The following is a 14593-nucleotide window of genomic DNA, read 5'->3' as shown; positions in this document are numbered from 1 at the left end:
ATATACTAGTATCGTTATTTTTAGGCTTTAAAAAGTTCCTAGAAGGAGCTCCTACAAATAGGCTCCTATGACTTTTCAAAACATTCCATCATTCTTTGATTGCATCGTTACTTCCTGACACTAAAAGATAATCCAGGCACAATGCATACTTTATTAGCTGCAGCCCTAGATTCAGTCATTTCTCCAAAGAGAAATTAAAAGAGTTCCTTTTAATAGAGAATGATATTGGGCAGCCCACGTGACTCAGCGGCTTAGCGCCACCTTCAGCCCAGGCCATGATCCTGAAGACCCAGGATCAAGTCCCACGGTGGGCTACCTGCACAGAGCCTGCTTCTCCCTCTGCCTGTGTCTCTGCCTCTCTCTCTCTCTTTTTCTCTGTGTGTCTCTCATAAATAAATGAACAAAATCTTTAAAAAGAAATAGAGAATGATATTCAGAAAATAGTATCTGTTTTCCAGTTGTGCTCAGTGCCAGTGGGGAGCGCATTTTATTTTTAAAAATTAAAAAATAGGAGTTCTTTTTCCTTTTTCAAAAAGTTGTTATTAAATTCCACTTAAATTAACATACAGTGTAATACTAGTTTCGGGTGTAGAATTTAGTAATTCATCAAAAAAATATGAGTTCTTAATGATGCTTCCTCTTCAAAACAGAATTATAGGATTTTTACTTAATATTGGTCCTACACCTGTATTTCCTTTCCCAATGCCAAAAATTCTGGTTCTTAAGGATATCAACATAATTACTTCTTCACTATATCACACAATGCATAGACAATAATCTCTTTATAGTAATGCCAACACTATCCATCAATGATACAATTGCCAAAAACAATTTAAAAGTTTACTGCTGTTCCTTCTGTCCTTAGGGAACAGATAACAATCAAGTCACTGTGTTTATAATAACTGGGAGTATTTTACCTCAGTGTGTTTACACCATCAACCTGAAACACAGTTGTGCTGATTTGTTTCATTTTGCTTTTGATTATTAGAAATTACTGTTTTAAGATTTTGTTTTAAAATTATATATTTAAATGGTCCCAAATGCATATATATTTGCAGTTCTAAGAAATCAAGCCTCTATCCCTATCCTCTCTCTCTACACCTTTCTATAGGTAACTTTAAAAAAAAAAAAAACAGCTGTGTGTGTGTGTTTCACAGTATGACAGATTTTGCTCTTGTTATTTTGGTTTTAATATAAATAAATATGTATCTATATTTTCTTACACTTACTCAGATAAATGGTAGCGCACTTACAAACATATTTCCTCTTCTTGCCTTTTTCATTTAAAAATATGAATTCTTAATGATGCTTCCTCTTCACAACAGATTTATAGGATTTTTACTTAATACTGGTCCTACATCTGTGTTTCCTTTCCTCATGCCAAAAATTCTGGTTCTGAAGTCTCTATAGAGACTCCTAACTCTGGGAAACGAACAAGGGGTAATGGAAGGGGAGGTGGGCAAGGGGATGGGATGACAGGGTGATGGGCACGGAGGGGGGCACTTGACGGGATGAGCACTGTGTGTTATACTACATGTTGGCAAATCGAACTCCAATTAAAAAAATATACAAAAATTGGGGCAGCCTGGGTGGCTCAGCAGTGTAGCACCGCCTTCAGCCTAGGGCGCGACCCTGGAGACCCTGGATTGAGTCCCACATCAGGCTCCTTGCGTGGAACCTGTTTTTCCCTCTGCCTGTGTCTCTGCCTTTCTGTGTCTCTCATGAGTAAATAAAAAAAAAAAAAATATATATATATATACACACACATATATATATACACAAAAATTAAAAAAAATAAAAATTAAAAAAACAAAGCTGTAATCATCCAAAAAAAATGAAGTCTCTAGAGAGATATTGTTTCATTTTTACAGCTATATAATATTCTATTGTGTGGATGTACTATAATGTATCCAGTATTTTTCTTTTAGTGAGCATTTAGCTGTTTTGCTATTAAAATATTTAATTTTGCTATTACAGTATCATGACAAGGTATAATCTCACACATAGGTCTTTTCATATTTTTGGCCAGTGTGTCTTTGGAATACAGTCAAGGAAACAGGATCATTTGATCAAAAAGTACAGCACATGAAGTTTTTTAAATGTTGAAAATTTTTCCTCCATTGTGTTTATACTATTTTGCATTCTCACCAGCAATGTCTGAAAGTGCCTGTTTCCTCACGGTCTCACCAACAAGGTATTTTAATTAACTTGGGGATTTTTAAAAATCTGATAGGTAAGCAGTGGTGTTTACTTTTGATTTCTCCTATTCTGAATGAAGCTTAGTATCTTTTCATATGATTAAGAAACATTTTCATGTTTTTTTCTGTGAGCAATTTATATGGTTCATTTTTAGTGGAATTTAGGCCTTTTATCCTCTGTTCTATTAAGTTTTATTTAGCTTTACCTGTGATGTAAACTGCAAATATTTTTCCTTGATTGTCATTTTTCACATCTCATTTTTGAGAGATAGGTTTTTAAGACAAAACATGAACAATAATCATACTGGTAGTCTCCCTTAATATTAAGACTATTGCTTGTTACAGATCAAACATATGACCAACACAAGATATTAAGCAGTTTTATGGATTTTCCTCTACTGCCAAAAATATATGATACACATGCAGGTAGTCACATGTGGGTGGGCAAGAGATCCTGTAACACAGAAACAAGACAAAGGATCATAAGAATGTAAGTATGCCCTAAATCTTAAAACCATTCTCCAAATAACTATACACATGCCAGCACATACACATATTCACACATACACACACACACATACACACACACACGTGCGGAATGCAATCCAGATTTGTTTGCTTGGGGAGAAATGAATAGAAATGGAAAGTCAATAACAAAACAAATCTGTGTAGTGAAAAAATATCTTATCTTTAAAGGAGTTAAGTTTTTAGTCCTTCCGTTGGTATGCTTAGTGAAGGCAATCACCAGGTGGCTAGAAAGCCCATAGCATATTATGTCTGTACCAGATTTCAATGTTACTTGTATCATATAAGCAGTCTGAAATAATAAAAAATAGTCTTTCTTGGAGCTTCTTACTTCTTAGTGAGGCAATATAATATAGTATTTAAGAAAAAAGGGTTTTGGAGTTAAATTCATACTCAAACCTGAATTCTACAGTATTTTATCTGTATCTGTAAAATTACACAAGTTACCAAACTCCATGGGTTTCAACTGTATTATGTGTAGAAATGATATAAGAACTTTCTCATAGGGCTTTTGTGAATGTTAATAAGAACATGTACTTAAGGGACACCTGGGTAGCTCAGCGGTTGAGCATCTGCCTTCATCTCAGGGTGTGATCTCGGAGTCCTGGGATCGAGTCCTGAATCAGGCTCCTTGCATGGAGCCTGCTTCTCCTATCTCTGCTTCTGTGTTTCTCATGAATAAGTAAATAAAATCTTTAAAAAAAAGAACATGTACTTAAGGCACCTGGCATAGTACCTGTTATATACTATATGCCTAATAAATATTATCCATTATTATGCACCTAGTTAGTCCTTTGGATGGTCTCATGTATACTTAACTTACATGCTGAAACATTATTTGAGAACATGAACACTACCCTATCACCCTTCCTAGATTTCTATCATACTAGAATTAGAGTTCTTAATATAATAAAATAACTCAAAGAGAATGTCTTGATAGTCGGAAGTATGGTAAAAGGCCACAAAACTGGATTAGAGAAATGGAACATATTTAGTTCCAGCTATTACACAATTATTTCCCAAAAGCTTTGTGTAGACTTAGTAAGCACTGTGAACAAAGAATTTCTAATAAAGATAGTAATTATTAATTAAGTGATTATTCTGCACCAGGCACCTGTAATAGGAACTGCACTGGCATAATCCACTGAAGAGACTATGAGTATAGACTTTGGAGTATAAACTATCTGGATTTGATTTCCAGTTCTTCCATTTACTGTGGGATGAAGGGGGAACTTATAAAACCCTAAGAGCTCTGATTTTTTTCATCTATTAGTCTGATAACTAACAGTAACTATATCATATACATGACATAATTCAGAACATGGTCTGTGAGGTTAATGTGCCTGAGTCTGTGTCCCACCTCTATTTTCAGTAATATAACCTCTGGTAAGTTTATTAACCTCTCTGCACCCCAATTTTGTCATTTGTCAAATGGGAATAATAGTATCTAATTTCATAGGATATTAGTAAATATTTAAGATACTACAGGTATATAATTTAGAACACTGGCTGGCATGCAGTAAGTTCTTAACAAATATATTTTTTTCATTAGGATAAAATGGTATAATCTATAAGAAATGTTTATCCCAAAGTCTAAATATAGTATGCACTAAATAGTTCATTATTATTACATCCATTATTATTATTATTACACCCATTTAAAAATTCAAGGCCTAGAAACTCAAGCTGTCATTCAATAGCTAACAAAGTTAGTGAAATGAGATGTCTAAATGATGATTTGTCTAAAAGATATGCAAACTGTCTATAATGCTAAATACTCTAAAATGTATCTTTTACTTACACCAGAACACCAGGGAGCTCTGTCCTATACTTCACTATTTAGACTTCTGTGGAATTGTTCCAACCAACCTTAGCTTTTGGGTTATGATATCTGCCTAGGTCAGCAGACATTATTCAAGGAACTCCTATGAAACTAATGATCTTATTTATTGTAAGAGTATATTGTTTTAAATTATAGTAAAACAAATGTACTATCCCAAACCATTTTTAAGTATACAATTCAGTAATGTTAAGTACATTCATGATACTGTGCAAACCAGTGTTGAGTGGACCTCTTTCGTCTTGTGAAACTGAAGCCCTATACCCATTAAAAAACTCCCATGTCCCACTCCTCCCGGTTCCTGGCAACTACCATTTTACTTTCTGTTTCTATTACTCTATTTTATATAACTCCTATAACTGGAATTAGATAGTCTATATCTCTCTGTGACTTTTTTTCATTTTGTATAATGTCCTCAAGGTTCATCCATGTTCTAGCACCTGGCAAGACTTCCTTCCTGTTTAAGATTGAATAATACTCCATCACATGTATACATCACATTTTGTTTATCTATTCATCCATCAGTGGACTCTTGGTTGCTTTTATCTTTTCACTATTGTGAATAAGGCTAAAATATGTGCAAATAACTCTCAGAGATCCTGCTTTCAATTCTTTTGGATATATACCTAGAAATAGGACTGCTGGATCATCTGGTAATTTTATCTTTAATGTTTTTAAGAACTGCAAATGTTCCGATTTCTCTACATCCTCACCAATGCTTATTATTTTCTGGGGGTTTTCTGATAGTAGTCCTCCTAAGGGTTTGAGATGGTATCTCATGGTGGTTTTGATTTACATATCTCCAATGATGAGTGATATGGGGATTTTTTCATATGCTTGCTGGCCATTTGTACATCATCTTTGGAGAAATGTCTATTGAAGTTTTTTTTTTTTTTTTTTTTTGAAATCAGGTAAATTGTTTTATTGTTGAATTGCAGGAGTTCTTTATATATTCTGGATATCAGCCTCTTATCATACATATATGATTTGCAAATATTCCTCATAATCTAGAAGTTATTTTTGTACTCTGTTGATAGCCTTTGGTGAACATAGCATAAATAAAGCATAAATAGTTTTAAGGATATTATATGTAATATAATATACATATACATTATATGTATCTACTTCATGAAGATAAATGGGGGATATTTTTCTTAAGATTCAGTAGGAAGGGGAACCCTGGGTGGCACAGCGGTTTAGTGCCTGCCTTTGGCCCAGGGCGCGATCCTGGAGACCCAGGATCAAATCCCACGTCGGGCTCCCGGTGCATGGAGCCTGCTTCTCCCTCTGCCTATGTCTCTGCCCCTCTCTCTCTCTCTCTCTGTGTGACTATCACAAATAAATAAAAATTTTTAAAAATTCTTAAAAAAAAAGAAAGAAAGAAAAGATTCAGTAGGAAGAATAGTTAGTTTTCCTGTGAACAACTGGTTTGCTATGATGCTGTCAGTGGTGATGATACCACGTGACAAAAAGTTCAACTGTGGCTCAACTAGAATGATTATATTGAGCCTCAAACTGCATTTTGTGCAGGGGACTCATATAATTCCTATGCTCTGTTATCTTTGACTTTCCCAAACAATCCTTTTATATGTTTTATATTTTAGATATTTTAGCCATCTGCCTAAAATTATTTTTGAGTGGGAGAGCAACTGATGTTATTTTCAATAGTTACTAAATCCACAACATTTCACAGAGAAGGAAACTAAAGCTCAGCATCTATAAATAACTTCCTGAAGTCCACATAATTAGTAAATGGCAGGAGCCAAGGTTCAATCCAAGGTTTACTCTGTGGATTTTTCCAAAATATCAGGCAGTTTCTTCAAGCAGTGAGCAAAAATTTCCATAATATGAGACAAGAAGTGTCATTTGTGATGTGGTTGCTACATCTTCTAAGAACTCAGAGAAGGTGAGATCACTTTCTGCAAGAGTGATCAGGGAAGGTTGGAGCTTGAAAAATGGAAAAGTTAGAGAGAGGTGAGGGGATGACAATGAGCAAAAATGTGGGGAAAAAAAACAAAAAAAATATGACTTAGAAGTACTGTGGTCTAGCTGCCTTACACTATTCTTTGTTGAACACAAAACAGACTCTGAATAGAGAAAAAGAAGGAAGCAAAGCATAAAATATAGATTTGAGTGACAAAATGGAGACTGTTTATTCTAGTGTTAGAAATCTGGACTTAATTTGGTAAGGAGCAGGGGAGTCACGGAAAATTTTTAGCAGGATTCTCTAAGCCTCCCTAGAACCAGAGGCTATATCAAGTGATATATTCCTAGGGTCTCTCAAGTGAACCTGGAAGAGAGTAAAGGAAGCAGAAGACAGGGGAAGAAACTAGGCAAATATATGGGTTCGGGTAAAGTCTCCTCATAGACTGACGTCAGAAGGAGCCCTGGAATGTAAATGACAGGTCAAGGTCTTATTTCAGTAGGTCACTGGCCGAGGGCCACCCCAGGCATCCCTGGGCAGGACAGACTGAAGCAGTCCTCAGGAATAGAGTGAGCCCATAAGCACCCAACCCCGACCACACTTGAAGAAGTGGCCACACTGCTCCAGCGAACAGAAGCTGAGCAGGAACCGGCCATCTCTACTATATGGCACTTTGAAGGATGAATTGGAATGCTAGCGGTCTCAAGAATTAGATACAGATAGGAAAGGTCATACTATCTGAACCTGAATTGTGGCTGAGAGGCAAAAATGATAAGCTTCTTCTGAGTGTCTGCATCCTAACCCCCAAGCCTGTGAATATGTTCCATTAAATGACAAAAAGGACTTAGCATGATTAAGGTTAAAAATGTTAAGATTCAATTATACAGATTAGCCAGGTGGCCCCAACCTAATCACATGATGCCATACAAAGTGGAAAGCTTTTCCTGGCCACAGGTAGCGAGAGAGGAGATACTGCTGGTTTTGAAGATATAGAAAAAAGGCCATGCACCGAGAAATAGGGCAGCCTCTAAGAGCTAGACAAGGCAAGGAAAGAGATTTCCCCTAGAACTTTAGGAAGGAATGCAACCCTATAATACCTTGATTTAAGTCCAGGGAGAGTCATGTTGAACTTCTAAAGTATAAAACCCTAAGACAATAAGTTGGCATTATTTTAATTTGTTACAGCAGCAAAAGAAAACCAATACAGTGGCTAAGGAGAGAGGAAGGGCAATGAATAAGAAAGAGAATTCCCACAACTAAAAATAAAAGTCTTAAAACTAACATTAGCCTCTGTTTTATTTTGTTTCCATTTTAAGTAAAATTAATCATTCTTACTACCTTTATCAGGATTCACAAACTAACTTTAAAAACCACAAGGAAAAAATTATTTCAAATAAATTACAATTGAATATAATTGGAGGGATCCCTGGGTGGTGCAGCGGTTTGGCGCCTGCCTTTGGCCCAGGGCGCGATCCGGGAGACCCTGGATCGAATCCCACGTCGGGCTCCCGGTGCATGGAGCCTGCTTCTCCCTCTGCCTGTGTCTCTGCCTCTCTCTCTCTCTCTCTCTCTCTCTCTCTGTGTGACTATCATAAATAAATAAAAATTAAAAAAAAAAGATTTGAATATAATTGGAATAGGATAGTAAATAATTAGTACTTTATAGAGGATAAGAAAAATGATCTTCAGCAAACCCCCAAAATTGTTAATGGAAGATTAAAAGGAAAAAAACTTAATTGATTTTTATTATTACATTAAAGACATAGGTGTCAGGTAACACAAGTTGTAAATCATTGTTTAGTTGTTGTTTTTTTTGGATATGTCTGAGATTCACATTTTCTTACCAAGAAAAATGCAGGACTGTGAGCTTATGGTCAGCAGAGAGCGCCATAAGGCCAACTCTCTCCTCCACCAAGACTGCTTTCCAGGAAGGCAAAGAATAGTGGCTATGGCTCTGGCAGCCTGTGTTATTATCTGGTACTCTTTAAAAATTTAATATGGGAATGGGAAAAATTTCTTTGCACTGTCATAACTATTTTTAAATAAAAGTTTATTTATGACAATTGTTGACATCTTCTCAATAAAAATTAAAAATAATAAATGTGCAATAATTTCAGCAATTTCCATGAAGTCTTCAAAAATAGGAATGTTAGGTAAGTAAATGAAAATTAGCAATGTCTGCAGTTTAATTAAAGAGAAACTCCTCTCAGCAAGTACTTGGAAGAAAGAGGGTTTTGGGGTAAGGATGTGTCCTGAGGATGATACTAACCAAGTATCATGGCATCCACTGAGGGTGAGGGTAAAATCTATTTTCAGTTCAAAGAACAATTAGTATGTTCTTTAGCTCATCAAGATGGTGTAGACACTAACCCTATTGCTAGTTAGCACCCAGAAGAAAAAAGAATAGGGCCAAGTAGAATCACACAAGCTAATTTATGATTAGGGCAGTCAGGGCTTTGCAGAATATATTGGAAGGAGCAACTGAACCTAGAAATAGAGATGATGAGGCCTTTGTACATAAAGTGAACACAGAATATAAATACAGGAGCAGCAATTATGAAATTTCTGCAAGTTGTAAGGAAGGTCATGGTGTAAGAAGGAGGCCAGCTGGGGAAAAGACAATGATGGACACACAGAGGACGAAGACTAGAAAAGCAGGACAAAGCCAAAAGACTACATCTGCCACTTGTTCTAGTTGCTATTGTTTGTAGCCAAGATCTAGTCAAGATCTAGTTTTGCACATTTTGTACCGATATAAATTAATTTTTAAGTATTATGATGGCTTATTTTATGCTTAAAAGTATATTGATAAATTTTACCTAAAACAGAAATGTATTTTTATGGTACAAAATTCAAAAGGTATAATCCTATTTGGAATAGAAGAATACTAACCTTCTTGTTTTTGTAGAAATAATACAATTATTACATTATAGTTTATTATTTTAAAATGTAATGATTTATAGAATCCCATTTTTTCTTGTACAATACTTTCTATCATTTTCTTTCTATGTATCTAGCCTACTAAGCCAATTGTAATATGTCTTCTGTTTAGAGAGATATTTGCGTCAACATTCACAATATTAATGGCTATTTCAAGGTGCTTTGCCCTTTTCCAACTACATATCTGATGTCAGATTTTTAGCAGGGGGTGAAATAACACATTAAGTACAGAAGTAGTTTCAAAAATTCAGAAGTTTCCAATTAAGCCAGACATTAAATAGACTCTCAGAAATGTAAGTAATGTAATGTTCTCACAAATACCTTGTTTTGGCAAATAAAGTATTTTCATAAAAAAACATGTTATCTATAATACAATGGTTTTATCACTGCTATTTTTTAGGTGAAAAACGTATACAGTTTTTAGAAGTCTTAATTTCTTACATGGTAAATACAGAAGATATAATCTACACAAACCAAAGCCTCTGTCATAGGAGTATAAAGGCGTCCTTGAGACAATCAATCAATCAATCAATACCGAGAACTTCTATCTCAATGACTCCTAAGTGTACAACTAAATTCTCATGAGTAACTGCTCATATAAATATGCTTAAAAGACAACTCAAAATAAGCAAGCCAAAAGACAACATTTAATGTTACTGTAATCTACCAGTTTTTTGCTTTCTGCTTTCACTCCAGTTTTTCCAATTTTGATAAATGGCACTATAGTTTACCTAGCTGCTCATCTCCCAAACCTAGGAATCATCATTGACTGACTTCTACAACTTCCCAAATTGGATACATTTAACAAGTTCTACTGACACTACTGTTAAAATATATTCCTAATTCTATCACTTTTCACCACTTCACAACTATCACCCTGGTGAAGTAACCATCATATTCTCTTTGCATCTTGGAAATTAAAAACAAAACAATACAAAAACTTACTGACTTAGGTTTCCAAAGGATAGCTATAGAAAAGTATAAGTGTCTTCCATAACATCATCTTCATCATCATATATAGAAAAAAATACTTTACATAATATTATTAGTTTTCCTCTTTTTTTGTACAGTGATTCAGTGATTACAGTGATTCCGTTTTCTCTAACCAAATTCTAAAACTCTTGACTCCAGAGAGTAGGTGATATATATATATATATATATATATATATATATATATATATATTTCATGCAATAGCTTTCATAAAAAAAATCAAAGCATATAACTGAAAGTTTTAAGAAGTTAGCACCAAATCAATCAGATTCGAACACTCTGTGTATCAGAAAGTCTTTCATTTAGACAATGAATTAAAATGTCAATTCTACATTTTCTTTTCAACTTACCTTATCAAGTTCATCTGAAAGTGCAATACCTGGGATTCAAAAGAGATGTATAAAAAAGTTTTAGAAAAAGTCTTTAATAATACAATGTCAGAAACAAAAACAAAAGTTCTATTTGTAAAACTAGTATGTTTTCCATTTTGCTTTTGCCTTTTATTAGTGCTTCAAAATAATGTGTTACATCCTTTCTACTAACAACACAAATAAGGAAGTTAAGCCAACTATAACAGCATGAACTGCTGAAACAATGTAAATGTGCAACAGAAACAAAACAAGTACCATACTGCTGGTAGATTGTTAAATGAAGAACAAATATTCAAAGACAAGTGTAAAGATGTTGTCATTATGTTATAATGACAATCAAATAAGGCTTAGCATGTTATAATTTTGTTCCTTCTTAAGAACTGATTTAGACTCCTAGAGGGATAGAATATTATAGCAGAATAGTGGCTGGAGATCATTTATTTTAATTCCCTTGTTCTACAGATGAAAACACATACGATAGAGCTTAAAGAATTTGCCCCATATTCTCTTCGGTTGACAGCTTTTTGAGCCTATGGATAAATGATTCCTCCTCACAAGTTCACCTTCAAACCATCTATACATTTCTCACTGTATATCAGTCGAGTTTCTGTCTTTACTACTCCTCTAAAATTGGTCTACGTTAGCAAAGTGAAAAGTTTTAGTCCTTAATTTATTTATCTGTGGTGACGCTCTTTTAACCTCATTCCTCCTCCTTGAAATGTTGTGCTCCCTTTCATTCTCTTTGTCTTCTTCACGGGAATCCTCTTCTTTGGGGGCAGGGAGTCCTTCCCTGAAATGTCTAGGGTTCTTTGCTGAGCTGTCTTTTCTTTTCACTAATACACTCTCATGATACTCTAATTCATACCAATGACATTTTTATTTCTCTATGCGGTGATGAACAGCGAATCTTTATCACCAGCATAGACCTTCTTTCTGAGCTAGTTGCTGAATCCCTGTGGGCATTTCAGTCTGGATACGTCAGGTTAAAGACAAAATCCTCCCAAAGCCTTACTTCTCCTTTTTTTGAACAATGATGTGCCTATGGTGGCATGTACTGTGGCCAGGCACTGAAGCAGGCTCAGTTAACCCTCAGGTTTGGGGCATAGAGTAAAGGGAAGCTGGTGTCAAACCCCAGTGTGGGATAGGCCAAGAGACAAGGAAAGTTCTAAGGTTTGAAGTCAAAGGAAATACAGAGGAAATAAAAACAGATTGAAGCCAAGTTCAGCAGGCTATAAATAAAGCCCAAGAAAGAATGGGCTGGATTAGAAAAAAGAACCTGAAAACCGTAGCAAGAAAATAAGTCTGAGTAAAAAAATCCCCTAACCTGATCAGGTACAGAATGTCTGTACAGAATGTTTGTACTTTGTGGGCTGCTATATATTATTTTTGCTCTCCACTGACCTAATAAATCAAATATACACAAAGTAGAAAAAGATGCCCTACTTCATCTTGGTAAATGGCACGACAACTCCCCTTGTAGATAAAACTAAAACAGGTGTATTTGAGACACATTATTCATCACAATACTCTATGAAATTCTTTTTTGGTAAAAGTTATTGATGACTGAGAATTTTTATGTGTCACTATTCTAAAAGAGAATCTAGCTACCATACCACTATTGGGATTTGGGGAAACCTAACTTAACAATTATTCAGGGACTTGCTTTATTATAAAGACAGCTTCTTCTTTTTTTTTAAAGACTTTATTTATTCATGAGAGACACAGAGAGAAAGGCAGAGATACAGGAAGAGGGAGGAGAAGCAGGCTCCATGCAGAGAACCCAATGCAAGACTCGATCATGGGACTCCAGGATCATGCCCTGAGCCTAGGGCAGACGCTCAACCGCTGAGCCACCCGGGCATCTCAAGACAGCATCTTCAAACAATTCAAGGAGAAAGACTTCATAAAGGAGCAGCATTGCAGCTGGTGTGTATGGTGAACTCAGATACAGAGTGTGGGAGCATCCGTAGACAGATGAGGGAACCCAAAGCTCTGCGCAATTATAAACATTTCTAAAGGCCTGATATAAGTCACACATTTGTGAATGTTTGGTTTTAAATATATATACAAATATGAATGTCACTTAGAATGACTCTGATTTCAAGCTAATGTAGGAATTTTAGAGTATCAAGTGGTTTGTGTCACAGTCTACAGAAGATTTAAAATACATTACTCTAGTTTATAGAAGGCAAATATACATTTTAAATGCTTGTATTTACATTTATTATACTATGAAAAAAGTGTTCCTTTCCAATGAGTTCAATATTAAAATTGAATATATTATTTTAAAAATAAATATTTAAAAGACTTAATCTATTTTTTTAAAAAAAGAGAGAAAAAAAAAGAGAGAAAGAGAAAAGATATATAAAACAAAACTCTCTCATCCATAGTCATAAAACTTAGATTTTTAGAATTAAATAATCCATGATTCAACTGACTGGGATTTTTGAAACACTCTTGATTTTTTTCAACTTTCTGCATGAATGCCCTTGGCCCTGCAATGAGTTTTCTCATTCAATTGTGAGAAAGCTATCAGTTGATCCTTAAATTTTTTACCCCTCATATTACTTATGAATAATCTATTCATAATAATGGTAATGCTTCACCCATGTAGAATGTAGCCAAGAGCTAGCAAGTAAGTCAAAAGGCTTTTGAATGGTCAGAATACATGGTACGCAGTGCTTGTTTATCACTTATGAGCTAGCTCCTTGCATCCTCTATTCACTGTCCACTACTCTTCACTTTAGCATGTATCAAGAGCTTTTCTGCAAGACAAAAATATCTGCCAGTGGAAACTGGAGACAAAGAGAAGGTTGTTATGAAGAGATATTAAAGTACGATGAAGTGGGGGATCCCTGGGTGGCGCAGCGGTTTGGCGCCTGCCTTTGGCCCAGGGCGCGATCCTGGAGAATCCCACGTCGGGCTCCCGGTGGATGGAGCCTGCTTCTCCCTCTGCCTATGTCTCTGCCTCTCTGTGTGTGTGTGTGTGTGTGTGTGTGTGTGTGTGTGTGTGTGTGTGACTATCATAAATAAATAAAAATTTTAAAAAAATTAAAAAAAAAAGTACGATGAAGTGAAGTGACAGGTCCCAGAATACATTTCAAACTAACTAAAAGGAAACTTCACTTGGGAAAGGAATTTCTAATTGTTCCAGGTGCTTGGTCTTACATATTTTGCTCAAATACCTATTATTATATTTTTCTAACATTTATGTATTCTGATGATTTTGCCTAAGAAATTATCTAAATTATCTAAATCTCTACATATATATATATATATATATATATATATATATATATATATAATTCTTTCAGTTCTGTAGTATTTATATCAAATTACCTAGGATATTTTTCACTTTTTATTATTTCATTTTTAATCAAAGCTTAAATTGGCTGGGGCACCTGAGTGAGTCAGTTAGTTAAGCATCTGCCCTCAGCTCAGGTCATGATCCCAAGGTCCTGGGATCATGCCAAGTTGAGCTCCCCACTCAGTGGGGAGTCTGCTTCTCCCTCTGCCTCTCCAACTTGTGCTTGTGCTCTCTTTCTCTTAAATAAATAGAGAAAATCTTTTTTTTTTCAAAAAAAAAAAAAAAAGCTTAAACTGATTAAAAGCAGTTGAAAGAATGTTAAAGAAATGCTCCTTTACAGAAGCATGAAGCCCTAATGAGAACTATTCATACTGAGGAGCCAGGATTTTTCTCCTAGTGCCTAGCAGAGCATTCACGGCTATTTCCTCAGAGGAGATTTTTACAATTTTTGGCCATTTCATTAACTCTTAAGAGCCATAATACCTTATATGATAAGG

At 35.2% G+C, this 14593-nt stretch overlaps 1 protein-coding gene across 1 annotated transcript in view; it reads right to left on the bottom strand.

Moving 5' to 3' along the window:
- Positions 1-14593, bottom strand: part of C29H8orf34 (chromosome 29 C8orf34 homolog) — a 387205-nt gene that overhangs the window by 266087 nt on the left and 106525 nt on the right. Inside the window, 1 exon segment of the mRNA NM_001195666.1 lies at positions 10769-10797. Coding sequence (NP_001182595.1) covers positions 10769-10797 — 29 coding nt within the window.

The sequence above is a fragment of the Canis lupus genome, chromosome 29 (genome assembly GCF_011100685.1).
Source record: "Canis lupus familiaris isolate Mischka breed German Shepherd chromosome 29, alternate assembly UU_Cfam_GSD_1.0, whole genome shotgun sequence".
NCBI classification, from domain to species: domain Eukaryota; kingdom Metazoa; phylum Chordata; class Mammalia; order Carnivora; family Canidae; genus Canis; species Canis lupus.
This window is presented reverse-complemented; position numbering and strand designations above follow the sequence as displayed.